The sequence below is a fragment of the Chaetomium fimeti genome, assembly GCF_033439085.1.
Source record: "Chaetomium fimeti strain CBS 168.71 chromosome Unknown B0H64scaffold_4, whole genome shotgun sequence".
Lineage (NCBI taxonomy): Eukaryota > Fungi > Ascomycota > Sordariomycetes > Sordariales > Chaetomiaceae > Chaetomium > Chaetomium fimeti.
Genome location: NW_026944332.1, coordinates 997,869 through 1,022,571, shown reverse-complemented (window position 1 = coordinate 1,022,571; position 24,703 = coordinate 997,869). Strand labels below are relative to the sequence as shown.

The following is a 24,703-nucleotide window of genomic DNA, read 5'->3' as shown; positions in this document are numbered from 1 at the left end:
ATCGCTGGCGATGGACCGAAGCCTAACATTTGGAGACCGCGATGTAGGGTAATGGAAAAAGGAAAAAAGGAATCCCCGGTACAGAACCCAATTGACCGATGTAGTCCCTTGCCCCGGCGACGCTCGGTCTCCCAAAGGATACAACTACAAATGTATTCTTTCCCTTCTACACCTTCTTGGATACCTATACACATATAGGAAAAGACGCCGAAAGACCAAAGCAATGGGCTGCTCCACGGCAGCTCTTGGTTACGAATACAAAAAAGGAAATGAATGCGCCGACCGCTCTGGAACGGCGGGTGGGGGCGAATGACAACTCAAGACCCCTGAAGCGGCCGGACCCGGTGCCTCGGGCGAGTGCCGGTGGCGCATATCGTCGGCTTGTGGAGCCAACAGCCCACATCCCACATTCCACGCCGTTTTCTCCCCCCACCAACGACCAATTCCTCACTCCCGCCCACGCTTTCGCCATTGTCCACTACTTCGGTTATTACGCACCGTCGCTGCTCGTTAGGGGTATCGGATTGGAAAGAATTGGTTGCATCACACCACTCTTCGAACGATCTCAACCTCTGCCTCGAAATCGCGAGATACCTTTTGCAGCTTTGGTCGAAGTTGGACGAACCCGACACCCAATTCACAATCCCCGCGCTTCGCTGAACACCAAACATTTTCGGAACGATGGCCACTCCTAACGGTCAAGCTTCGCAAGGCGAGCCGCGGCCGCCCGTTCCGATCCTCGAAGCGCCCAAGCTCAGCGTCAAGATGTCGGCCACCGAGCTGATTGGGAACACACCGCTTGTTCGCCTCAATAAGATCCCGCAGTCGCTTGGGATCGAGGCCGAGGTGTATGCCAAGGTTGAGCTGTTTAACGCCGGCGGCAGCGTAAAGGACAGGATAGCGCTGCGCATGGTCGAGGAAGCCGAGAAGAGCGGGCGCATTAAGCCTGGTGACACGCTGATTGAGCCCACTAGTGGCAATACGTAAGTACTCGCGACTCTAGTTTTGGCCGTGGCATGATCTGACTTGGATAGCGGCATCGGTCTCGCGCTGGTCGGCGCAATCAAGGGATACAAGACCATCATCACCCTCCCCGAGAAGATGTCCGCCGAGAAGGTTTCCGTCCTCCGTGCTCTTGGCGCCACCATCATTCGCACACCCACCCAAGCCGCCTGGGACGCCCCGGAAAGCCATATCGGTGTCGCGAGGCGTCTATTGAAGGAGATCCCCAATTCGCACATCCTCGATCAATACACAAACGAGAACAACCCGCTCGCGCACGAGTTCGGGACTGCCGAGGAAATCTGGGCGCAAACCGGCGGTAAAATCACGGCTGTTGTCGCCGGTGCGGGGACTGGCGGCACCATCTCCGGCATTGCCAAGGGGCTCAGGAAGCATGACAAGAACGTCAAGGTCATCGCGGCGGACCCGCACGGCAGTATCCTAGCCGTCCCCGAGGCGCTGAACGAGGAGCAGGCAAATGTCTCGTACAAGGTTGAGGGCATTGGGTACGACTTCATCCCAGATGTTCTGGACCGGGAGCTCGTCGACAAGTGGTACAAGACCGACGACCGCGAGTCTTTCCAGCTCGCGAGACGGTTGATTGCCGAAGAGGGCTTGCTGGTCGGCGGCTCGTCCGGCAGTGCCATGGCGGCCATGCTCAAGGCGGTGAAGGACTTCGGGTTCGGCAAGGGCGACGTGGTCGTCGTCGTCCTCCCTGATAGCATCCGCTCCTACCTCTCCAAGTTTGCCGACGATGACTGGCTCGCTGCAAACGGCCTCCTCCCCAACGACTCGGATAACGTTGACGGCGCGGGCGCCCGTTCACGGCCAAGGACGCACAGCCAGAGCACCCCCGACGCCTATGCCGGCGCCACCGTGCGTGCCCTCCGCCTCAAGCCCGTGTCATCGGTCATCACCACCAGCGCCTGTTCCGAGGCCATCGAGACGATGCGCGACAAGGGTTTCGACCAGCTGCCCGTCCTCGCCCCCACGGGCGGCAAGCTGGCTGGCCTGGTCACGCTGGGCAACCTGCTCAGCTACATCTCGCGCGGCCGCGCCACGCCCCAGACTCCGGTCAGCGAGGTCATGTTCAACTTCAGCCGCATCGACGAGGTGGTCACGGACCCCCGCCGGTTCGGCTCGGATCTCAAGGGCAAGAAGCGCAAGTTTGTCGAGATCACCCTGGACAGCCCACTGTCTGCGCTGAGCCGGTTCCTGGAGTGGAACAGCGCGGCGGTGGTCACGGAGAAGGACGAGGGCGGGGGCTCGAAGCCCGTGGCGGTCGTGACCAAGGTGGATCTGTTGACCTGGATGGTGAGGCAGAAGTCGTGAGCGGGTCCGACGAAGTTATGCCGAGGAGTTTTTCCGGGGTTGTTCTACTGTGAGCATTTAAGGGCGATTAGACATGGGAACCGAGACTCAACGTCTATGGTTAGTTGGCTTGGACAGCATTGTTCAGCATTATTGAGCGTAGCATGTCGGCATAGAGAGGGCTCAACCCGTGCAAATGGGGAGGGAGGAAGGTATCTGGATCGTTAATACCCATTAATAGATACGCAAGTCATCTCAGTACAGCTCCTGATTATACACCATGCTGCCCGTCCTGGGCCCATTATACGACCACCACTCCCACCACTACCCCGTGATTAAACCCGCTCCCCAATCCAGTTCCACCACTTATCCGCGCCAGGCCCCTCCCCAAGCACATTGCCCCCAATAACCTCCACCTCGATATCAAACTCCATCATCTCCTTAAAACTAAACTTCTCCGTCCCGTACGCCCCCAACCACCCATCCCCTTCCTCACCCCCAGCCCCAGCACCGACCTCATCCCCATCCCCCTCCCCAGTCGTCAGCAACCCCTTGCTCCGCGCCTTGCGAATCCGCCCCAGCTCCGCCTCCAGCTGGCTCTTGACCAGCGCCGCCGGCAGCGCGGTGAACAAATCCAGCTTGTTGGCCGCCACCAGCACCGGCACGCTCGCGGGCGCGCGCGACCCGCCGCGCCCGTGGAAGCGCCGCTGGAGGGCGAGGAGTACCTCGTACAGGTACTCGGCCGTCGAGGCCAGCGCGCCGCTGTCGGCGTCGGCGAGGGCCGCCGCGTCGGCTACGAAGACGAGGGCTTTGAGCTTGGATTTGTGGGTTTCGGAGGAGGTGGCGGAGATGCTAGAGGGTTTGATGGTGGGCGAGGCCGAGGCGAGGTGGGAGAGGGCGTGCCTGCGCAGTTTGGGGTGGCCGGGCGTGTCGACGAGCAGGAATTTCTTGGCTGTGGCGCCGGCTGCGTCGAGGTCGGTGCGGTAGCTGGCCGCGTTGGTGTCGTTGGTGGTGGTCTTCTTGTCGGTGGAGATGGCCAGCTCGACGGTCGAGGGCGCTTGGGAGGTGTGGGTTTTGGCTACGGGCGTGGGCACCGACGGCTTGTCGGCGGAGGGGGGTGCGTCGGGGGTGTATAGGGGTCCGCGCTCGAAGAGGGTGAGGAGGGCGGTCTTGCCTGCGCCGGAGGGACCGATGAGCAGGACCGAGGGGAGGGTCGTGTATGGGGTTGTTGCCGAGAAGAGGAGGTGGAGGAGGATGGGGAGGAAGATGACGATGGCTAGACCGATTGTGATGACGGTCGGGGACGGGGTGAGGGATGCCTCGAAGGCGGCTTTGAATGTGTCGAGCGCCGTCATTGTCGCTGGCCAATTGTCAAGTTGAAGGGGGGTGAAAGAAAGAGTGAAGAGTGCGGTCAGAGAATTGATGTCGGTGCCGGCGCAAGACAAGTCGGCCGTCTTTGTACTCCGGCGCTGCTCTGGTGTGGAACGGCTGGAGAACGGGTCGCGGTGGCTCCGGAAGTCGAATTATCGGGCCACTCTCATCCGATGGTCGCCGGATCGGATCATGGAATTTTAGCTGTGGATTTGTTGGTTACGTAGCAGTTCTAGGCTTGCCAAGATTTCCGTCGTGACGCGCCAGTGGGTCTCAGCCCTGCAACGGCGCGGCAGTCTCCCTCAGACGAATCAGATTCTCTCCACCTGAGGATCAGTGGCTCAGCCTCGCTCTGCACCGCTCGTTTTGGGTTGGTTGACGGGTAAGACGGCGCTGAATCTCTTTTCAGGGTCCTGCTGAAATACTGCACGCAATCCAGAGAAGACGCCTCGCCGCAAGGTCGCTCTTTTGGTCTCAGCATTCCCAACGGTGGCCCTTTTTTGGCCCCAGTGAAACAGCAGTTGGCGCAGTTTGTATCTCGTCATGCTGTGATTATTTTTCTCTAATACCCGACACCCCTCCAAAAACGAGGACGACTCCTCTCTCGTTCCGACTTGGCCGTAAGCCCATCCGATCTACAACCCGAGCACGCGACGACAGGCGCAAGCGATTTCAGACTTCAGACTTGGGTTTTAGACCTACAGCGCCCATCGACCATGGCGCATCAACATGACGACTCCGGGCCACCGTCCGTGAACGGCGCGCCGATCCAGCCGCCCTCCAAATCAGAAACCGCAACACCAAAACTCAACAATGAGGTGGAGCTTGGGAACATGCCGGACAACAACTCGACCCAGAACGATATCATGCAGATGGCGAGGGTGGGCGATCTTGCGGGGATGGAGAAGCTGTTCGAGAGTAACGACTACGATGCGACCTACACCGATGACGAGGGCATCACCCCGCTACATGTGCGTACCGAGCGCGGTCTACTCCAGTCCGGTCTGACCACACCTCCGACTCCCACTAACAGTTTCCTCGCTAGTGGGCAGCGATTAACAATCAGTACGCCATGTGCAAATTCCTGATCGAGCGTGGGGCCCCGATGAACAAGAAGGGCGGGGAAAGCGTCGCGACGCCGCTACAATGGGCCGCCCAACGCTGCCACTACTACACCGTCCACCTGCTCCTCCAGCACGGCGCCGACCCCTTGATCACCGACGCCCAGGGCTACAACACGCTCCATATCAGCACCTTCAACGGCAACCTCCTCCTAATCATCCTCCTGCTCCACCAGGGCATCCCGGTCGACGTCGAAGACTCCTTCGGTCACACGGGGTTGATGTGGGCCGCTTATAAGGGATACCCGGCCTGCGTCGACGCCTTTCTGAGGTGGGGAGCCAGCGTGCATGCGAAGGACGAGCAGGGGTTTACGGCTCTGCACTGGGCGCTGGTCAAGGGCAGCGCCGGTTGCATCCAAAAGATCATCGAGTACGGCGCGGACCGGTTTGCCAAGACAACGACGGGGAAAACACCTTCGATAACCGCCAGGGAGCTGAACACGGCGGGCGCTTGGCACAAGGCTCTGTATGAGTGCGGCTATGACGAGGATGGGAACGCCATTGTGCCCAGCTGGCCGGGCGCGAGTTACTTGCTGAAGGACAGGCGGGGGTTCACCACCAAGTTCTTCTTTTTGTGGCCGTTTATGCTCGTCTGGGCGACGATATTCCTCTTTTCGACATTACCTGTTTACGCGGGTGTTCCGTTTGGCCTCTTGGCTGCGTACACGGTGCAGTGGGTGGGCCAGCAGCTGCTTGCGTACGCCCCGCCGGATATGAGGCAGTTTGAGAAAACGGTAAGTGCTGCGGCTCCGAGTGTATGGGGTAGAGCTAATCGTTCATCAGCCTTGGATGGCGGGTATTTTTGCAGCGTCCCTCTTCCTCGCGGGGCTGAACTGGTTGTTCGTCATCTTACCCGGCACGGCTTTTGGCGAAGGTAGGTTTTCCGCAGGAAGGTGTTTCCTTTTGATTTGTGTCACTGACAAATTGCAACAGACGGCACATGGCTGTGGAACTTTGTGTTTATCGTTTCCTTTTCTCTCACTGGCTTCTTCTACACCAGGGCCATGGTGGACGACCCTGGTTTCGTGCCCAAGCTCAACGGCATCGCCGAGCAAAAGGCCGTTATCGACGACTTGATCAGCCAGTGGAAGTACGACGAGGCGCATTTCTGCGTGACGTGCATGATTCGGACGCCGCTCCGAAGCAAGCACTGCCGCAGGTGTCAGCGCTGCGTGGCCAAGCATGACCAGTGAGTGGCCTCTACCAACCGGTCGGGTGTTTATGGCCATGTGCTAACCGGTCAACAGTCACTGCCCGTGGGTCTACAACTGCGTCGGCATCAACAACCACCGCCACTTCTTCCTGTACCTCATCAACCTCACCCTCGGCGTACTCTCCTACGACGTCCTCACCCACCGCTGTTTGTCTACCCCCCCATTCCCTTCTCCCAAACCACACACCCAACTAACCACCACCACCACCCCCCCAGATTTCACCACCCTCACCCCGACCGCCTCCGAAGAATGCAACGTCCTCTCCCCGGCCCTCTGCCGCGTCATCAACGCGGACGCCTACAGCCTGCTCCTCGCCGTCTGGGCCTCGCTCCAGCTGACCTGGGTGTCCATGCTGCTCTTCGTGCAGTTCATCCAGGTCTCGCGCGCCATGACCACCTACGAGAACATGTTCGGCGTCAACGCCCGCGCCCCGGCCTCCCTCGCCAGCGCCTTCACCTCCACCGGCGCCCCGCTCGACCCCGCCACCTCGGCGCCCCCCTCCGGCGCCGAGGTTGGGCCGCACGGTCCCGGCGGTCATGGTCATGGGCACAGGCATGGTGGGGTGTTGAAGCATTGGGGGCGGTTGTTGGGCGTGGATACGTTTATTGAGACGGCGAGGGGGAGGGGCGCGGCGGCGGGGGGTGGTAGGCGCAGGGGGAATCGCAATCCGTTTAGTAAGGGGTGCTTGGCGAATTGTAGGGATTTTTGGTGTGATCCGGCGCCGGTGTTTGGGCAGCGCGAGACGGGCGCCGCGGTGCTAGGCGGGCAGCCGGTGAATTATACCGAGATGTATGAGAGCCCGGCGGTGATGGAGATTTTGAGGGGGGGTGGGGCGAGGAGGGCGGGGGGGTATGAGGAGGTTGCGGGGGAGGAGGTGTAATTGTAGATAGAGGGTGGCAGGGCGGTGGTAATGGGAGATGATGTCCATGATGAGTTCATGATGGCGGTTCGGTGTTGGGGAGTGTCCTTGGCTAGGCTGGGAGCATGTACTATCTGTATATGGCTGCGCTGTTTCTCCGCGCGGGGAGTCTTGGAGACTCGGGGGGCTATAGGCTGGGGAACGGCTTCAATGTTTTCAGGTTGCCGGTCGGCGCGGCATGGTGGTTTGCGGTATGTGTTCGTTCAAAGGCGTTAACTCATAGAACAGATATCTACCTAGACATCGACGAACAAGGTGTGGTGACGGGTTTGCCGCCTTCGATAGGGACTAGTCGAAGCCGGACACTCAACCTGGCGTGATTCGAGTGTCTGTACATCCCGGCGCGCAGGCGATGGCGTCTTGTAGCCCGACCTCCCCACCGACACCCGTTAAATCCGCGCGCGAATAAGGGCTGGTCCGTTCCGTCGCCAAGGATGCTCACTAATTCCGGCTTATAATAATACTCCGTAACGAGACGGCCTGCCGGCGATTATAAAGCATACCGGGGTGCATTGAAACGGCAACCAGGAGATATCGGAGTCGCTATAACCGGTAATTCTCATTGATCGCTCCAGTTTAGGCAAGCATGGAGCGTCGCATCGACCCAAGGGGGTTATGCTGTGCCAGTGCATTACCGGCGATCTTACCGATGGACAAGGGGGTAATGGCGTAACAGGCTGGCCGCCGACAATACTCAAGCCGAGACACAGAGGTATAAATTGGGTCAACCCCGACCATCCGCGGAGTAGAATCTGTGGCAACTTTTCCCCTCTTCACCCTCAACAAATCATAGTCACCTAGCAATATGCGCACCTCCGTTCTCTCGAGTGCCCTGCTTCTCGCCGGAGGAGCGGTGGCTGGCTGCAATGGCAAGTCCGATGCCTGTGTGAACCCCGATGCATCCATCGTGGCCCATACCGGCGAACCCGTGGGCGAGGAGGTGGTGCACAACGACAGTGAGTTTAGCCACAATCCCCTGCGCAACACACACCCCGCTAACCCACCTCCTAGTCACTCTCTACATCACCAAACCCGACGAAGCAGATCCCCGCACACAGGCAAGAGCCGGCAGCGCTGTGCTCTTCCTGACCGACGTGTTCGGCCTGGCCCTCACCGAGAACAAGCTGTTCGTCAACCCACCCCCTTAATTTATATAAAGGAACAAGAATGTACTAACAACCCCGACAGCCTCGCCGACAGTTTCGCGCGCGCCGGCTACCTAACCGTCGTCCCCGACCTGTTCAACGGCGAGCCCGCGCCCGGCGACATCAACGTGCCGGGGTTCAACACGACGGCCTTTCTGGAAGCGCACGAGCCGCCCGTGACCGACCCCATCATCGCCACGGCGGCCGCCTACCTGCGCACCGAGCTGAACGCGACCCGCATCGGCGCGCCGGGCTACTGCTTCGGCGGCCGCTACGCCTTCCGCGCGCTGTCGGCCGGCACCGAGGGGGGCGCGTTCGCGGTCGGGTTCGCGGCGCATCCGAGTCTGTTGACCGCGGAGGAGATTGGGGCTGTGGAGGGGCCCGTGGCGGTCGCCGCGGCGGATCAGGATCAGCTGTTTAATGCGGCCGCGAGGGCTGAGGCTGAGGAGGTGCTGCTGGGGGTTGCGAGCCCGTATCAGGTGAACTTGTATGCGGGTACGCAGCATGGGTTTGGCGTGCGCGTGGATCTGGAGGATGCGCAGCAGAAGTATGCGAAGGAGGAGGCCTTCTTGCAGGCTGTGAAGTGGTTCGATCGGTTCTTGGTGGCCGCTTAGGGCTCTCGTTGGTTGATTTCGTGTGCCTTCTGTAAGGAAAGTGGTGGTAGAGTTTGGGAATGACCAAAAGTTAGGAAATGGGAAGGGGTTATGCAGTGAACTGTCTCTCCAGTGTCGATGTTTGGTATATAACCTATGTCTGGACAGCCACGGCCAGACGTGGCCGACGTCAAATCAAGCCTCCCCCTTTCCTCTACATACAATAACCACACGCTCAAGCAAGACCACGCTACAACCTGCCACCTTTACTGATAAACCACCCCTTCACCTCATCAACACCCAACGTGGCCGTCAACCACATCCGGCCGTACTGGTCAATATCATCAGGCTGAGCCTCCGCGAGGATATCCACACACTTGGAGTTCACCACCATGTAGTGCTTCCGCTGCCCCCAAGCCAGCGCGAACTCGACCGCATCCTCCGCGTGCCACAGATGCGCCGACGCCGTAAACCTCAGCCCCCCATGCGCATTCTTGTCGCACAGAATCGGGCTCCCGCTCCGCAGCAGCGGGTACAACACCCACAGAATATTCAACAACAACAGCGTCCGCCGCGCCGACTCGCGCATGATCCACTCCTCCCAGAACGCGCGCGTGCCCGCCAGCGGGTACACGGGCAGCATCAGCGGCAGCAGCCGGCCGCCCTCCTTCTCCTCCTCCTCCAGGTCGGCACCCGCCAGCGGCCGCCCGGGCAGCGCCTCCTCGCCGGCGACGGGCGCCAGCGCCTTGGCCGCGGTCACGAGGTAGGGCATGGTGTGCTCGGCGGCGGCGCGCACGGCCGCGTCGCCGTCGAATATTCGCATGATCTGGTACAGGACCAGGGCGTGGGCGCGCGCGAGCGTGTCGAGCGGGCTCGTCGCCGCCGGTGTTGGTGTCGACGACGTGCCCATTGTTGTTGTTGTTGTTGTCGAGGTTTCCGGGGCGGCCGACGGGAAGCTCGCGACGAGGTCGGCGACGCGGCCCTCGATGGTGCGGCGCACGGCGGCGGCGTTGGCGTGGTTGCGCGCCGCGTACAGCGCGCTGCAGGCCTGCGCGTCCTGCATCACCCGCGGCATCGCGTCGCGGTACAGCTGCGCGTGGCACCACGGCAGCGCGTTCTCGTGCGCCATCTGCCTGGGCGCGTTCATGAGGTGCTCGATGGCGTATTGGTGCCGCGGGGAGTTGATGTGGTAGACGTGGAAGTTTGGCTTGGACACGATGGGTGGGTAAAGCGGCATGATTGGGGTGAGGGCGAGGCTGGGGACGTTGTCCCCTGTGCTTCGCTCGTCCATGGTACTGCTCATAACCACGGGGGATCGGTTGAAGTGGCTGGGAGTATCTGGGGTATCCAAGAGGAAGTCGAACGCGCCGGTGTCAAAGGCAGAGTCCGCCCCCGGTAGCAAGTCAATGTTAGGGAGATAGGGGTGTTCGACTACGGAGCTGCTTCTCGGCTCAAACGAGACAACCTCGGTTCCGGGGTTGCCATGGATCGTTCCGCCGACTTGGCTCGATGGATAGACGCACTGAACCATACGATGAGCGCATCTTGAACACGTCGGTTGCGCAAGGTTGCACCGCCGTTTCGCCCGGATACAAGCAGCGCATGATTTGCGCCTCGGTGGGGGGTTCCGGCGCTCTAAGGCGGACTGGGACAATGACATTTTGTTTTTTCAGGTAGCGTTGCATTAAAGGAAGGCATGAAAACAACTAGTTCGCGTGAGAGAGAAAGGGGGTGGGTGGAAGCGGAAACCCACGCCCCAAAGTGTGTTTTTGGCGGTTGTCCGACTGTTGGCGGAATTCCGCCCGCTGACAAATTGGAGGCAGGCTCAGCTGATAGGGTATATAATAAGGTACCTTGTTGGAACCGCTCATGCCCTCATTCTTACCTCGAACGGGAAAACATTGTAATGCAAGGTACCGAAGGTAGAGGTGCTCAGTGGATCTCCTGGTCATGTAGGTAGACTTCCAGTTCATCGTGGCATGATGACCCTCGCCAATAACCCAATGTCCTACTCCGTACACAATTCGATTTCATGGTACTGTGTACAAGAACCAGGCCACCCACGTTGATCTTAACCCAGAACTTCTGCAAATGACTAATCTCACAGTATTTGTTGGTGGCGCCACCGGGGGGGTTTAAGGGGGACATCTCGCTCACCGCCTTAAACCCATCGGCTGGGTTGTGCATACCACCGTGAGAAACCTAAACTCACCGGCCGCTCGGTCTCTATCGTCGGTCGGAGTTGAGATCACCCCTGGTGACCAGTATGTACGCCCAACCGGGGTTTGTATGATCCGAGAACGGAAATGATACCGACCTTCGAACAGGAACAATGAAGGTGCTCTCAAATAGAGCCTGCCAGATGCTGTTCCTCAACCTCTACCCAACCCTCGACGACATCACCCTAAGCCGCCCACGTAAAACACGTCGTCTACTCCTCGAGCATCGCCCTTGAGCAACGACACCAGACGCCTCCCAACCTCGTCCGGTCCAGCATCGACCGCCTGCCTGTGCCGGGGCGCATCCGAGACCGGCGTCTCCACGCTCGCCCTCCGGCCCGGCACACTCCTCACGCTGACCGACCGCAAACGACATCGTCCGTTTGCCGTGGCCATGTTCCAGGGCCGAGCGAGGTTCCTTGGCCCGCCAGACCGTCGATCCCACCGCCGAGACTACGCCTGTAGATGAGGTGCTCGGCCTTCTCTCGCGCGCGGCAGGCTGTCCCTTGAGGGGTGAATCTTTGTTGAACGCGGGAGATTGAGGGTCGGAAACGGATTGACCCGTTTGTTAGTGGCCAGGTAAGGTAGGCTTCCCTGGTATAATGATGTTGGATCTTGAAAAGGCTAGGAGCTGGGACGTTTCATGGGGTACTACATAACCCCGAGTGCTTTTTCGCAGCAGCATACCACCTTCAGCCATCCTTATTATGTTATCCGAGAGAAAAGATACCGCGTGAAGCCAATATGGAGTTCTAGGGCATCCTTGAATTCTATCTAGGACTTAAGATGATGCGGTCTGACTTGACCTTTATCAATATGCTCCTGGGCACTTGAACGACAGTCCCTTGCGATGTAAATACCTCGGCAGCACATCTCTATTATCGGCCCTGTTCAGGCGGTGGTAGTGCCTACAAGCTGCGGTGGTGCTTTTCTTGCTTCTGGGAACGTTTTCTCCCAAGTGCTCATCAGCTCAACTAGCTTCGCCTCACCACCGGGGCCGGCAATGGCGTTTACGCCCCAGGCGCGCCCGTTGAAGTCCGCAAACCCGAGTGGCAACGAAGCAATCGCGTACCCGGCGGCGGCGGCAAGGCTGGCCATGCGCCCGTCGCAATGAGAGATAATGACGTCGAGGTCAAATTCCGAGAGCACATCGGTTATATTTTTCTGTGCCTTCCGTTGCACCAGCTGTGCCTTGGAAGCCGCGTCCGGGTCTGGCGTTTCATCGAGCGCCTCCTCAAGGAGCTTCTGTGAAGGGTGCTCTGCTCGTGAATGATGGGCATTAACATGGGCGCGAAAATAAGAGTAAGGGCAGGGGTTTCTCACCTGGAGGGAGGCAAACATCGGCATGGTCCTTGTGGTACTGGACGAGCTCTGCCAGTGACCGAACCGGGGTCGTCTCGTAGAGAGATATGAAATTGTCAAAGTCGTTCTTAAAGTTGGGCTCTTTGCTTCAAAGTTAGTAGAAGGTCATGAAGCAATCGGGCTTATTTTATAACACAGTTGCCTACCCCATAGCATCTCAATGTCGATCCCGTGCTCTGCCTCGATATCGTCATACAGCTGCCAAAATGGTTGAAGGGGTACGTCCCTAACAACCTTAGCACCCGCAGCAGAGATCGCCTCGGCAGCTTTGTCCATTTCCGTTTGCTGTTTAGATTCTCTGTGATTAGCCTGCTGGCGGCGTCAACCTATTTTGATTTGGAACCCATACCACTTGTTCTGTGTACGAGTCCACCTGCTCAACAACGAAGGCCGGAGGTGCCCACGGGTCGTACTTCACAACACCAACTCTCAGGTTTTCCCAAGACCCTTTTAGTGCGTGGGACAAGTCCGTTCCTGTCAAAAGCGACACCATGTTGGCGACATCTCGGCTTGATTTCGCAACCGGTCCGATGGAGGAATAGGTCCAGCCCCCGAGGACGCCCTTTGTAGCGACCTTGCCCGGTGCTGGCTTGAGGGCGTAGAGCCCCGCGCGTGAAGCTGGCTGCACCAGGGAGCCCTCTGTTTCTGCGCCTAGAGCAATTGGGGCGAAGCCGGCAGCCACGGAGATGGCGCTCCCCGAGGATGACCCTGCTGGAGTCTATTTACGCAAAGTCGTCAGCCATGGGATTCTTTTTCAACTCAAGAGCCAACACCTACACTGTGGCCGAGGAAGGTGGCATTCGGTAGCACCCCGCCAACCACATAAGGGGAAACGCTCTGCCCTCCAGCGGATGACCAACCCCCAGTGTTTGGCGGGTCCCCTTTGAAGAGGCCAAGTTCCTGTAGCAACGGGCAGAGGTTAGTGACCAGGCTATCGCCCGTATTCGATCATTTGGTCATACCGAGAGGTTGGCCTTCCCAAGGATAATCATGCCCGCCTTCAGAACCTGTTGCACGGTTAACTTTCTGGTGCGACCGGTCGGGTAACCATCTGGGCCGTACCAAGTCTACAACATCTGCGTTTTGACTGCGGCGAGCCCCAACCAGTGCAGCGGTACCGCAGGTTGTGTCCATCCCTAGGGATGCATCGGTCAAGAAGGTGTCCTAGAAAGCGAAAGATTAGCACAAAGATACTGTGCTGGATGCCGGGGTCTCCTCACTTTCACCACGATAGGGATGCCATGGAAAGGCCCTCTTGCGCCTGTCTTCTCGCGCTCTTCATCTAGCCGTCGAGCCTGGGCTAGGACGGATTCAGATGGTGCAAGTGAGATGAGGGCCCTCAGCCCCATGCCCCTTCCGTGTTATGCTTGTTAATTTGCCCGAGGTAAGCCTCAGCAAGTTGGACGCTACGTATCTCCCCAGCCGCGAGCATGGCCTGGATGCTTGCCACATCGTTGTTGAGGATATCGATATCGGTGGCCATGGTGGACGGCTCCTGAAAGAGGAAGGTCTTGAACCGAAAAGGCCTCCTGCGGCCGGTGCAAAGTCGCTGGTTGGCCGCTGGCTTTATCTGCCTGGCTCTGTGGGGGGAAACAACCGTAGTTTGAGGAAACAACGGTTGCTGGGAAAACAACGGTTGCTGGGAAAACAACGGTTGCTCAGAAAACTACGGTTGTTACGCACAGACCTTAGAGGATCTACAAGATGGAAACACTGGAACCTTCTGAACGGCCTACTACCTATACCTACAACGGCCCACTGTACCAGCCTTTATCAACTGGAGCTTCATTTCGTTAAACGTTGGACGCGAAGAACCGTACTTTTGAGAGCAACCGTACTTTGTTAAAACTACGGTACTTGGCGCCAACTACTGTAGTTGCCCTCTGTATTTTCCCGCTACGGTAGTCTCCGCTATCGGACAATGTACCTGGACCCTATTCAGGCCTATTCGGAGCCCCGTTGTGGTTGCCGGTTGTCCTCTGCGCTTCGAGTTCAATGTCGTTGGTCCTGGCTCTGTCCGATGTTCCATTTCCACGCCGTGACAAGATGCGCCAAACCCTAGCGATCCCGAAATTGGCTATCCGACTGGTTTCACCGTTGTTTTCAACGTTGCCTTCCGCATGCTGTTGAAGTCCCGCATTGCTTTCAATGTGGCCTTCCGCATAACCCCGTTGAGGCCGCGGAGCGTTCCGCCTTTGGAACCAAGCCAAGTCCCGTAACTCTTTATCCTTCCTCTTCCACAACTCGTCCATCCTAATGGAGCATGCCATACCTATAAAAAGAATCAAGAACGTACCGAAGAAGATAATCATAGCAATACGTGTAGGGTCAGTCGCGGTGTTGTCTGGCTGTTCCTCAGTGGTCGGTAGAGCTGCTATCCCCCCCATCAGCATCACCATCACGAAGCCCATACTCCTCATATTGGTCGGGATCATCGTGGTCTCGATTTGTTTTAGTTGGTGACTTCTGGGTCGAATGGGTTCGAGGTGGTGGAAATGCGGTCGAGCCAATTATCCTCGTATATTTCTGAGGGCTTGTGATATTATATAGGTAGGTATTCAACCACACCCTCGTCATTGCTATGTTCTAGCTACACGGAGAGGTATGTTCACTGGTAAAGTTCGGCTCATAATTTCAACATCTAACTATACGTTTTTCTCATATCTTGATTGTTCCAAGATGCTCCAGTACTGTAATACTAGGGGTGTGCAGCCCGCTTCGCGGGCTGGTTGATGCGGGCTGGTTGATTGGATTTGTTGTTTTTTATAGTGTTTTTAGAGTTTTCGCACGCAACGCAATTAGCGTTTTTGGAATTTTCGCGCCCTACGTAATTAAGCGATTTTAAGCGATCGCCAACTATCCTATAATTTAATTCTACAACTACGATCACCTATATCTTAGAGTTGTGTTTTCTCCCGCAACTAAGCCTACAGAACCCAGAAAAATTCAGAGTATATCTAGTAAATATTGTTAAATTTATAGGATTCTTTTCTATAGGATTCTAATAACTATATATATAATATATAAATACTATTTAATACTAACCTTAGCCTATAGAACCTCCTTTAAATTAATACTATTAAATTAGCTAGAAAGGTTATATTATTAAATATTAAAAGTAACTAGTTATAGAGTATTAGGCTATAGACTAATAGATTACTTACTTTTAAAATAACAACCTTTAAATACTCCTCTAAACTATAAACTATTAAGCTGGAGACTCCCAAACCGTACACCAAGCTGTAGACCTCTAAGCCGGAGACTCCCAAGCTGTAGACTAAGCTATAGACCCTTAAGCCGGAGATTCCTAAGCTGTAGACCAAGCTGTAGACCCCTAAGCTGGAGACTTCTAAGTTGTAGACCCCTAAGCCGGAGACTCCTAAACTATAGACTAAGCTATAGATTCCTAAGCTAGAAACTCTTAAACTATAGATTAAGCCGGAGATCCTATAGCTATAGATTCCTAAGTTACTTCCCTTTAGTTCCTTTAAACTATAGCCTTCTAAAATATTCTATAAAGGTTAGCCTATAGAGGTAAAGAATCCTTTTATCCTTAACTATAAAGAGGTCTATAATGAAATTTGGAATATTATTAAACCTTTAAAAAAGATATTAGAGCTTCTAAAATACTTTATAATCTATAATATTAATCTAAATATAGATTTTAAAAACGATTATCTTTTCTATAAGGTTTTATAAATCTATATCTATAATATAGAAGCTATAATAATATAGATTATAGATATTAAAGTTAAGAATAATTATAAGCTTTACTAAAATAGTAGTAGCCTATTTATAAAGTATATTATATCTAATATCTATAGTTAAAGTTCCTATATTTCTTACTACTATAATTTAGAAAGTAAGAGATATACCTTCTATATTATAGCTAAGGATTTAGAAAAGGAGAAAGTTATAGAAGTATTATCCCCTTTAAAAACCCTAATAAAAAAGGAGAAGAAGAAAGTAGAGAAGTAAGCTACTATAGCTATAGCTTTAGTAGTAGCTAAGACTATAGGTAAGACTATAGGTAAGACTATAACTATAGGTAAAACTATAATTATAGGTAAGATTATAATTATAGATAAGGGTATAACTAAAAAGTAGTTACTCTCTGCTATTTTTACTAAATAGCTAGGTATAGACTTTATTAGCTCTATTAAGAAGTAGGCTCTGGTATATATTTATCTGTAGAAACTAAAAAAGAGGCTATAACTAATATAAAAATAGATTATAAAGAAAGAGTATAGCGAGTCTCCTAGCTCTACTATATCCTACTACCTATAGTATAACCCCTCCTCCTTATAATATATAGGAGATTATATAGGAATAGGACTTAGCCTATTTACTTATATAAGTAGCCTATTTACAGCTATAAACTGTACCTTTACTATATATTTATAGGTAGTTATAGATGCTTTGGACTGTAAGTATAATAAGAAGGTTAAGGAGGATCTAAAAGAGCTATAGGAGCTTCGGTATTTATAGGAGGAGTAAGTAGAAACTTCTAATTATTTAAAGGTTCTAAAGTTTTATATAATAGGTTTATAAAGTATAGTTTTAAATATAGATAGTATAAAGAGGTTAATAAATTAAGACTTTAGGATATATAATATTTGTAACCTGCTTTACCTACTATCCTAGACCTAGATAATAGATAGAGATATTCTATATCTCCGTTATATAGGAGATTATAATATAAAACTATTTATAAGAAAAGATAAACTCTTATAAATCTATCTTAATTAACCGAAATAACTACCTTTAAAACTTATTAATAGTTATTATAAAGTATAAACAAATAGAGAACTAGATTTATATAATAATATATAGAAAGTCCTCTATCTCTAAATATAACTTAACCTATAGTATTACCTATAACTATCTAATAAAGAAGTCTAAAAGAATATAACCCTTAAATATAAAACGTCTAAACCGAGTAATAACTATATAAATCTTATTATATAAACCTTCTTAAGCTTATAAGTTGTAGAGTAGGATAATAGGAGCTCTAACTTTTAGTTATAAAATAGAGGGTTAAAGAGATATAAAGTTTAAAGAAAAGAGAAACTCTAAGGATAAAATAAAAGGATCCAGCTTATCCTCTATAGGCAGCTAATCAATAATATTTATAGAGAAGTATTGAATACTCTCCCCTAGAAACTGGTCTAAAACTATAATATTAATATCTATAACCGTTATATTCTAAGGATAAAGAATAGCCTAATCTATAAAGAGAGTAGAATCTAATACTATATAGGTTAAAAGATTAAGAGGATAAACCTTTTAAACTAGCTCCTCTTATAAATAATAATAGCCGAAAGATTTAAATAGCTTAATAGAATCGTATTAAGCTAGGTTATAGGATAAGTCTTATAGCTATTATATAAATACCCTATTTTCCGAGTCTATACTATAAATATATATATTTTTAATTAACTTTCTAATCTAAAGTTATAGCTAGATAGAAGATAACTATAAACTAGCTTATATAACTTATAAATAGTTCCCTTTATAAACTATAGGGAGGATTTAGGCAAAGTCCCTACTGAGTATAATAGGAACTTTGTTAAAGAGTATATTAGAACTTTAAATATCCTATAAAGTTCGATTAACAGCCTTAAAATAGAAGTAATACTATATCGGAACTTTATTCTAGATAACTAGCTCTATATATTAAAGTAAGCCTATAAGCTGAATATTCTTAGATATAGAATAACTCGAGTACTCTATAAGTTTAAGCGGTATCTTAAACTATAAATATATTATATAGCCTCTATTAAGTAATAGAGCGGTAATTCTAGAAGAAGTAATATAGAGAATAATAGAACTATATATCTGAAAAAAAGAAGAAAGGCATCGATAAAGGAAAGTCTTATCTATCCCTCTAAGCTCTTAAATAAAAAAATAAACTATTTATAGGCTCCTCTTAATATAAGATACTATCTTATTAAAGATTATAGCCTACCTTTAATTTAACTAAGACCGGATCTCTATAAAAGTATATTATTATAGGTCTATATTATACTATAGTTCGGCCTCTAAAAGAGGATTTTCAACTATCGGATACTAGTTATACTATAGTTTAAAAAGCTAAAAGTCCTATAGGGTCTTATTTACCTCTATAAAGATATTATAAAGTAAATATAACTTAAAGTCTAAATAGAGTTCTATAAGATTAGCTAAAATACTAGATATTTATATAACTTATTTTAGTAGATTATTATAAATCCTCTTCTTAAAACAATCCTATAAAGTAAGAGGGTCTGTAATATCCCTAGTTAAGAGACTAATAGAGAAAAGGTCCTATAATACCTTACCAGTTTACTAGCTAGTAACCTCTTTAAAATAGTTAAACTATTATATATCCAACTCTAATAGCCTAGCTATAATATATATAGCTTGAAAGGTAGAGTAGACTCGGCTACTAACAGTTTATAAATGTTTAAAAGAATATAGCCTAGTAATATTATAAAGTAGGAGATAAAGGTAATATCTGTCACGAATATGCCAACAGGCGGAACCGCGGGGCGCGGGACGCCCCGGGCCAGTCATGGAATAAGCCAATCGGAAGGCAGGAACACGATCGATGGTGATCAGTGAGCTCAGTTGCCAAGCCAGGACTGAGCACACTGAGCACCAGGCAAGGTCACCAATCAGGACGATTGTAACTCAGAAGTGATCAGTGAGCTCAGTTGTCGAACCCGGACTGAGCACACTGAGCACCCAAGAATTAGATAGGTATATAGTCACTCGTTCTGGAGAGCTCTGGGAGTTCTCCAGTTAGCAATCACAACTACAGTTCGCTACAAGCTCGAGAGCCTACTGTTGAGACAAGTCTTTGTTGTGCACCCTTTGGCTGCACCGAACCTAAGCACCCTTGAGAGAATACCTTCGACCGATACTGAACCCTAACAGGACGGGTCCAGAGACAGGTTCGTCACAATATCTCTTTCTAGAATTTAAGGGTATATACTATATATAGCCGATATTAGGTAAATGTAGGTAAGGCTTCTACTACTATAACTTCTAGTTCTAGATAAAGAAACTTAGAAAATCAATATATAAGAGATACTGAGAGTTTATATTAGCTGTATTATATATAAAGAACCCTATTAATAGAGTTAATATACGTTCTATAATAGCTGTAAGCTCCTCTTTTGAAGTATCTGTAGGGAAAAAAACAGTCTGCTCCCCTTTAAAGTAAACTAGAAGACTAAGAATAGGAGGAAACTCTTTATAGGTATAGAACTTAAAGAGCTATATAACTGTCTCTATAGGGCTAATATATTAATACTATAAATAAGTTCTAACCTTATCGAGGTATTTAGCTATAGAAGGTTAAATTATAGTTTAGTTGGTACCTTTATATATATACTTATATATATATTTAATAGCTTTAATAGAGGTATAGACTTTAATATTAATATAAATAGTATATTTATAGGAGAGATAGAGGTTATATAGAACTATCTAGCAATTATTAAGTTATATCTCCTACTTATTAACTTTATAGGTAATAGACTAGCTATTATTATAGTACCGGTAAATAGAGTAACTGTCTTCCTTAACAATAGTCTCTTTCGAAAAAGGCTTTAGAAACCCTTTTAAATATTATAAAAGAGAGGTTCTTAAATTTCAAACTATATAAAGTAAAGAGGGATTTACATCCCTATAAAACCTATAAACTATATTACTGGAGATAATACCCTATAGAATACTATCCAGATCCTCTAACTTAAGGGGTATCTCTATATAGATAATATAGTTAATATTCCTAAGGATTAAGTATAATCTTACAAACTCCTATATTAAGAAGATTAAAAGATACTAATAAAGGAGTCTATATTTCTAATACTCAATAGTCTAAACAATATCTATAAACTCCCTAAAGAGCCTACCCTTTTTAATCTCTCAGAGTAAAGACCAGTATTTCAAATTGAAAATATAACTAACAATATTAGGATAATCTATAGTACTCTAGCCGGTAAGAAGCTCTTACTGGATTTTAAGCTAATTAGGATTTATAATAACGGTAATAAATAGAGTAGGATAGCCGAGTTTACAGATAATTACTATTAAATCTTAATAATATTAGCTAATAAACCGAGCTCTACTAATATAACTTATAGGTAAAATAATATATCGGCTAACCTATTCGGTATCCCTATTACCTTTATAAACCTAGTCCTATATACCTTAGTATAAATCTATATATAACTGTTTTTAGTAGTACCGAATCTATTAAAGCTTAAGCTGGTTGTTTATAGCCTAGAGATTTATTAAAAATTATTAAAAAAGATATTGAAAAAGAAAAGAAATATAGGTTTAGCTGTTATAAGTATATAAGATATAGCAGTACTAAGTACCCCATTTAAAAGAGTTATTTATATAACCGAACTCCTAGTTATCTTATATCTATAAAGCCTAAGAAAAGCTAGGATCGTTAGATAGGAATATTAGAGGATAAGCTAGAGGTAAGTAGGCTATAGAGTATAGATAGATTCGATACTATAACTAAACCGTATTATTAGTAGTATACTTTATAAGAACTACTTTATAGTAGTACTTCTTTAAATACTCTTTAGGGATAAAAGTAGCTACTTTATCTATAATAGGGAGATTCTCTTACTAACGGTTAATATCCTTTTAAACAACTAACTCTATATAAAGGTTCAGAATAATCTATAGGAGATTAGATAACTATAGAAAATACTTATATACTATAAGATACTTTATAATAAAGTAGTTATATATATATAAGAACTTAATAAACTAGAGTAGGAAAGGTCTATTAAAAGTTATATTGTAAATGCCCTATAACATCGATATAGTCTAAAGATTATAGAAGAAAAGCTATATATACCGAGGTATATAGGCTACTATCAGCTATAACGGCCCTTATAAATGGAATAATATACTATAGATCTAGTAGTTTATTAAGCTACTTCGATTTATCCTATATATAGTTATTATTATAGAAATAGAAGTAAAGGTAAACTAGCTATTATAGAACTATAGATTATTTTGAAATTTAGAAGTTTAGCTACTTTATATAGTAAGTAAGTTGAGGAGGAATTATAGGAGAGGTTACTATAGTTTAATATAAATATTATTCTATATATAATAAGAGCTGAATTTCAGGTTTATAGTAGCAGAGTTCTATATTAGATTAGGAAGAGGTTATAATAATAGAAAGGAACTTTCCTATAGTTAACCGTTCATCTACTTAGTATAAAGTACTATAACTTTTATACTCTATAGACTTTAACCTAAGGTTATTAACTATAATAAACTTAATCCTAAATATAGATAATTAAACGATTAGCTTACTAAGATAGTAGCTATAGTTCTATAAATCAGTATATAACCTCCAATATTATTATATAATAGAAAGAGTAATATCTATAGCTATATCTATAGTTATATTAGAAGTATAGATATAGTATAGAAGTAAATAAAGCTAATAAATAATATAAGGGGTACTGTTCCAGCAAGTACCGAAGTCCATAATAGGGTAATATTCACAGTACATTATATAGAAATAGCCTAGCGAAGAACGTTATAGCTGCCGTAAGCAAGGTATTTTACAGTCTCTGGCTGGGTAAATTTACAGAACTGGAATATCGAGGGGGCCGCAATAGTTCAAATTTTACAACGAAGCAGCTAAGACTTTTTACACCAATAGGAAAATAGTAACAGTATATACCCTGCAATTGTTAAGGGGTGCTGTAAAAGTAAGCTTGTACGCTACCAAATTGTTAGTGCGGACCCCTGGAACGTACCGCAAATCGACAACGTACTACCCATACAGAAAGTCCGTTCTCTAGTATGGTATATAGAGATGAACAGAGGGCTAAGATGTCAACTAAGAAGATTATAATAGATGGTCCAGCTCACCCGCCAACTACAACAAAGTCTCTGTCCAGGGATAAAGAGCCAGAATGGGCGTAAATAGCATCTGCCGCTGTTGTTCCTAGGTAATTTACGGTACCTTAACCTTACTCGGTCGCTACCCCTAGAGCCCGTTAGCACCAACTCATATGGCTAGGTAGTAGTAATGGCGCAATTAATAGTACAACCTCGAAGCTTCACTGTACCCTGGCACACCAGAACATGGGGCTCGGGCGACTCTGCGCTCCGTGTGATAACTATAGCTTCATCCAAGAACTCGGTTCACATAATGGGAATTTTACTCACATGCTACTTTACGATGATAGTGACGGGTGTATTCCATGTCTCTACTTTACTCAATCTCTCGGCTACCTCAGTAATTAGGGTAAACAGTATCGACCTCGGGAGGTGGGAATATTACGGGTACTCCCGCCCCCCCCTGACTGCAGTTTCCATTTCACGCCACTTTCTCCACAACCTCGTCACCCCGCTTGCTACCGCCGCCCTAATCCTTTCATCCCCTCTGCCCAGTGCCATCATCCATCGTCGTAAAGGCCTCCTGCGGGCTTGCAAACTACCTACCCCCGGTCTGTCCCGATAGCATTTGTGGTAGCAGAATACCCAAAGCAGGAACACCACGCCCAACCCGCCCACGGATGCCATGGTTATTTTATCTGACAGGGACAGCCCATTGCCATGCTCAGTTGCGGTGTCAGTTGTAGCTCCCTCCAAGGGATCAGTTGAGCCAGGGGCTGTTGGCAGGGCCACTGCCACCTGTGTCGACAATAGGGCCATTGCAAGTAAGAGAACGCCGCTCTTAGTAGTTGGGAACATTATGAGTCGTGATTCCTTTGCCGCTGGTGTACCGGGATAGATGAATCCTAGGGCTGTGGATAGGGACCGAGGGTTCTTGTGCAGGAGCTGTGCTCTGCAACGTAGTCCTGGCAGGGAGGACTTGTAATAGCAGCTCTTTGGTATGGTTAAATAATTGCACTTGAAGACCATTATTTATTTATAATGTTTAGAACAATGGAGATGTGGTTGCTTCAGAGAACCACATTGTAAAACAACCTTACCCCCTTACAATCATACAGTGGAACATTAATTGTTTAACTCACACTGCAGCGCTCTTCAAAGCCACCATACCTACATGTAGCCTAGGTATTGTCCGTGGAGGAGCGGGTCTTGCCGAAATAAAGAGGCAAAGAGTGTATCTTGTCCAAACCAAGATCACGAAGGCATTGTTGTACTTGAAACCATGCCGCTTAATACCCATTCTATAAAAATCCGCCAGTCTACTCTCACCCATCTTGACCAGTTGAACATCACCGTCAACTTCTCACACAGCCTCAATCCAGCAAAATGGCCCAGAACCCTATTGTCATCATCCTCAAGGCTTTCATCCTCATCATCTTAATTACGTGTGGCGGAGCATGTGCGGTCGCGTGGGGTGTTATGTTCGGTGTTGCGCTTGCTCTAACAGGCGACCATACCCGGATTGACGCTTTTGCCGCTTTCCACAACGACGAACTCTCTCGCATGGCATTCGATCGGTTTAAGGAGGAATTTGCAGCGCTGTGGGCAGCTTGCGTCGTGGCGGCGGTCACTCTGGTGACGGTGATATCCTATTGGGGAACGTTTCGTAGGGCGGTGGAGAGCATGTCGCCTCGTAAAATCGACAGAATGGCGCAATGGGAACGCGAAGTTATTCAAACGGCCGCTGCCGAGCAGACGACTTAAAGACTCATATAGAGACGCAAGAATGTGTAGGCATAGCTTGACGCTAGAATAGAATGTTAGCCCATTAACCCAGGAGTGGTGGCTCTTGGACTTTTACTTTGTATAATATTTGACCACTGTACCGAATTTCATTGCCTGCTTTGGCTCCCAGTTCAGTTGGTGACCCCCAGCCCTTGGTATGTCGAACTAGATGAAGCAGCGTAAATCTAGAACTATTCAGGTATTGTCCGTAGACAATTAAATTATACACATGCTGGTGGATGAACAACTTTTACTGTCCCGCGAAGCGGTCATGGAGTGCCATCCGTCCTGCCGAACCGGGGACTTCTGGTCTGTACAGCATGACTGATACTCTCTAAGCCCCCCTTCCACCCATATTAAATCAAGAAAACAACGGAGACACTAAAAACAGCCCTGACCGTAACTGTAAGAAAGCCTACAACCCTCAAGCCCCCAAGGCCGAATCATTGAATGTGTCCATCCACGCAACCACCCCCCTACCCGCAGCCCTACAGCACCATCCTCCCCAAAACACCCCAAACCGAATCCCAATCCCAATGGCCCCTCCCGAACCAACGTGTCGCCGCCGCCGCCCACCCCCCTCCCCAAACACCCGCAACCAACACCCACCAACACCCACTACCACCCCCAACGAACAAAGAGCCCCCCCTCCCTCTCTGCCCCCCCAGAACGTGCCTCCACCAACGCCACCGCACACAACAACCGCCCTCGGCCCCCACCCGCCAGACTGCCCCGCAGCGTGAGTTGCGAGTTCACAGTGTGGAGGAGTCCTTATTGGTGCTAGTACTGCG

The 24,703-nt window shown here is 49.2% G+C and overlaps 9 protein-coding genes across 9 annotated transcripts; 6 read left to right on the top strand and 3 right to left on the bottom strand.

Moving 5' to 3' along the window:
* The first annotated feature begins 274 nt into the window (after positions 1-274).
* Positions 275-2,591, top strand: B0H64DRAFT_395218 (tryptophan synthase beta subunit-like PLP-dependent enzyme). Its single transcript, XM_062803748.1, has 2 exons — positions 275-983; positions 1,035-2,591. Exons 1-2 carry the CDS (start codon positions 682-684, stop codon positions 2,332-2,334), a joined length of 1,602 nt encoding a protein of 533 aa, XP_062658932.1. The 5' UTR covers positions 275-681; the 3' UTR covers positions 2,335-2,591.
* Positions 2,592-3,913, bottom strand: B0H64DRAFT_395217 (signal recognition particle receptor beta subunit-domain-containing protein). Its single transcript, XM_062803747.1, has one exon. It carries the CDS (start codon positions 3,666-3,668, stop codon positions 2,649-2,651), a length of 1,020 nt encoding a protein of 339 aa, XP_062658931.1. The 5' UTR covers positions 3,669-3,913; the 3' UTR covers positions 2,592-2,648.
* Positions 3,914-4,053: 140 nt separating this feature from the next.
* Positions 4,054-6,899, top strand: B0H64DRAFT_474378 (uncharacterized protein; the record flags this gene model as incomplete). The annotated part of the gene is made up of 6 exons (XM_062808049.1): positions 4,054-4,655; positions 4,730-5,539; positions 5,589-5,679; positions 5,739-5,994; positions 6,053-6,165; positions 6,235-6,899. The coding sequence occupies exons 1-6, from the start codon at positions 4,401-4,403 to the stop codon at positions 6,897-6,899; spliced, it is 2,190 nt and encodes a 729-aa protein (XP_062658930.1). The 5' UTR covers positions 4,054-4,400.
* On the top strand, positions 6,873-7,295 carry B0H64DRAFT_395214 (uncharacterized protein). The gene has a single exon (XM_062803746.1). It carries the CDS (start codon positions 7,004-7,006, stop codon positions 7,256-7,258), a length of 255 nt encoding a protein of 84 aa, XP_062658929.1. The 5' UTR covers positions 6,873-7,003; the 3' UTR covers positions 7,259-7,295.
* A 193-nt stretch (positions 7,296-7,488) lies between these two features.
* B0H64DRAFT_145474 (dienelactone hydrolase family-domain-containing protein) lies at positions 7,489-8,812 on the top strand. Its single transcript, XM_062798347.1, has 3 exons — positions 7,489-7,894; positions 7,950-8,064; positions 8,127-8,812. Exons 1-3 carry the CDS (start codon positions 7,744-7,746, stop codon positions 8,695-8,697), a joined length of 837 nt encoding a protein of 278 aa, XP_062658928.1. The 5' UTR covers positions 7,489-7,743; the 3' UTR covers positions 8,698-8,812.
* Positions 8,813-8,926: 114 nt separating this feature from the next.
* On the bottom strand, positions 8,927-10,780 carry B0H64DRAFT_424156 (uncharacterized protein; the record flags this gene model as incomplete). The annotated part of the gene is made up of 3 exons (XM_062805636.1): positions 10,562-10,780; positions 10,178-10,311; positions 8,927-10,126 (listed from the first exon to the last, which is right to left on the bottom strand). The coding sequence occupies exons 1-3, from the start codon at positions 10,647-10,649 to the stop codon at positions 8,927-8,929; spliced, it is 1,422 nt and encodes a 473-aa protein (XP_062658927.1). The 5' UTR covers positions 10,650-10,780.
* Positions 10,781-11,650: 870 nt separating this feature from the next.
* B0H64DRAFT_459636 (amidase signature domain-containing protein) lies at positions 11,651-13,740 on the bottom strand (the record flags this gene model as incomplete). The annotated part of the gene is made up of 9 exons (XM_062807448.1): positions 11,651-12,154; positions 12,219-12,338; positions 12,404-12,542; positions 12,607-12,975; positions 13,035-13,157; positions 13,220-13,264; positions 13,320-13,421; positions 13,478-13,557; positions 13,668-13,740. 9 exons carry the CDS (start codon positions 13,738-13,740, stop codon positions 11,787-11,789), a joined length of 1,419 nt encoding a protein of 472 aa, XP_062658926.1. The 3' UTR covers positions 11,651-11,786.
* A 652-nt stretch (positions 13,741-14,392) lies between these two features.
* On the top strand, positions 14,393-14,800 carry B0H64DRAFT_395208 (uncharacterized protein). Its single transcript, XM_062803745.1, has one exon. The coding sequence runs from the start codon at positions 14,514-14,516 to the stop codon at positions 14,718-14,720; it is 207 nt and encodes a 68-aa protein (XP_062658925.1). The 5' UTR covers positions 14,393-14,513; the 3' UTR covers positions 14,721-14,800.
* Positions 14,801-23,513: 8,713 nt separating this feature from the next.
* B0H64DRAFT_474375 (uncharacterized protein) lies at positions 23,514-23,953 on the top strand (the record flags this gene model as incomplete). The annotated part of the gene is made up of 1 exon (XM_062808048.1): positions 23,514-23,953. One exon carries the CDS (start codon positions 23,514-23,516, stop codon positions 23,889-23,891), a length of 378 nt encoding a protein of 125 aa, XP_062658924.1. The 3' UTR covers positions 23,892-23,953.
* Between the last annotated feature and the right edge of the window lie 750 nt (positions 23,954-24,703).

Coding starts and splice junctions, on each gene's coding strand:
- B0H64DRAFT_395208 (XM_062803745.1), top strand. CDS start 14,514: ATGGAGCATGCCATACCTATAAAAAGAATCAAGAACGTACCGAAGAAG.
- B0H64DRAFT_395218 (XM_062803748.1), top strand. CDS start 682: ATGGCCACTCCTAACGGTCAAGCTTCGCAAGGCGAGCCGCGGCCGCCC. Junction 984..1,034: donor GAGCCCACTAGTGGCAATAC/GTAAGTACTCGC, acceptor TGACTTGGATAG/CGGCATCGGTCTCGCGCTGG.
- B0H64DRAFT_395214 (XM_062803746.1), top strand. CDS start 7,004: ATGTACTATCTGTATATGGCTGCGCTGTTTCTCCGCGCGGGGAGTCTT.
- B0H64DRAFT_145474 (XM_062798347.1), top strand. CDS start 7,744: ATGCGCACCTCCGTTCTCTCGAGTGCCCTGCTTCTCGCCGGAGGAGCG. Junction 7,895..7,949: donor GGAGGTGGTGCACAACGACA/GTGAGTTTAGCC, acceptor CCCACCTCCTAG/TCACTCTCTACATCACCAAA. Junction 8,065..8,126: donor GCCCTCACCGAGAACAAGCT/GTTCGTCAACCC, acceptor CAACCCCGACAG/CCTCGCCGACAGTTTCGCGC.
- B0H64DRAFT_395217 (XM_062803747.1), bottom strand. CDS start 3,668: ATGACGGCGCTCGACACATTCAAAGCCGCCTTCGAGGCATCCCTCACC.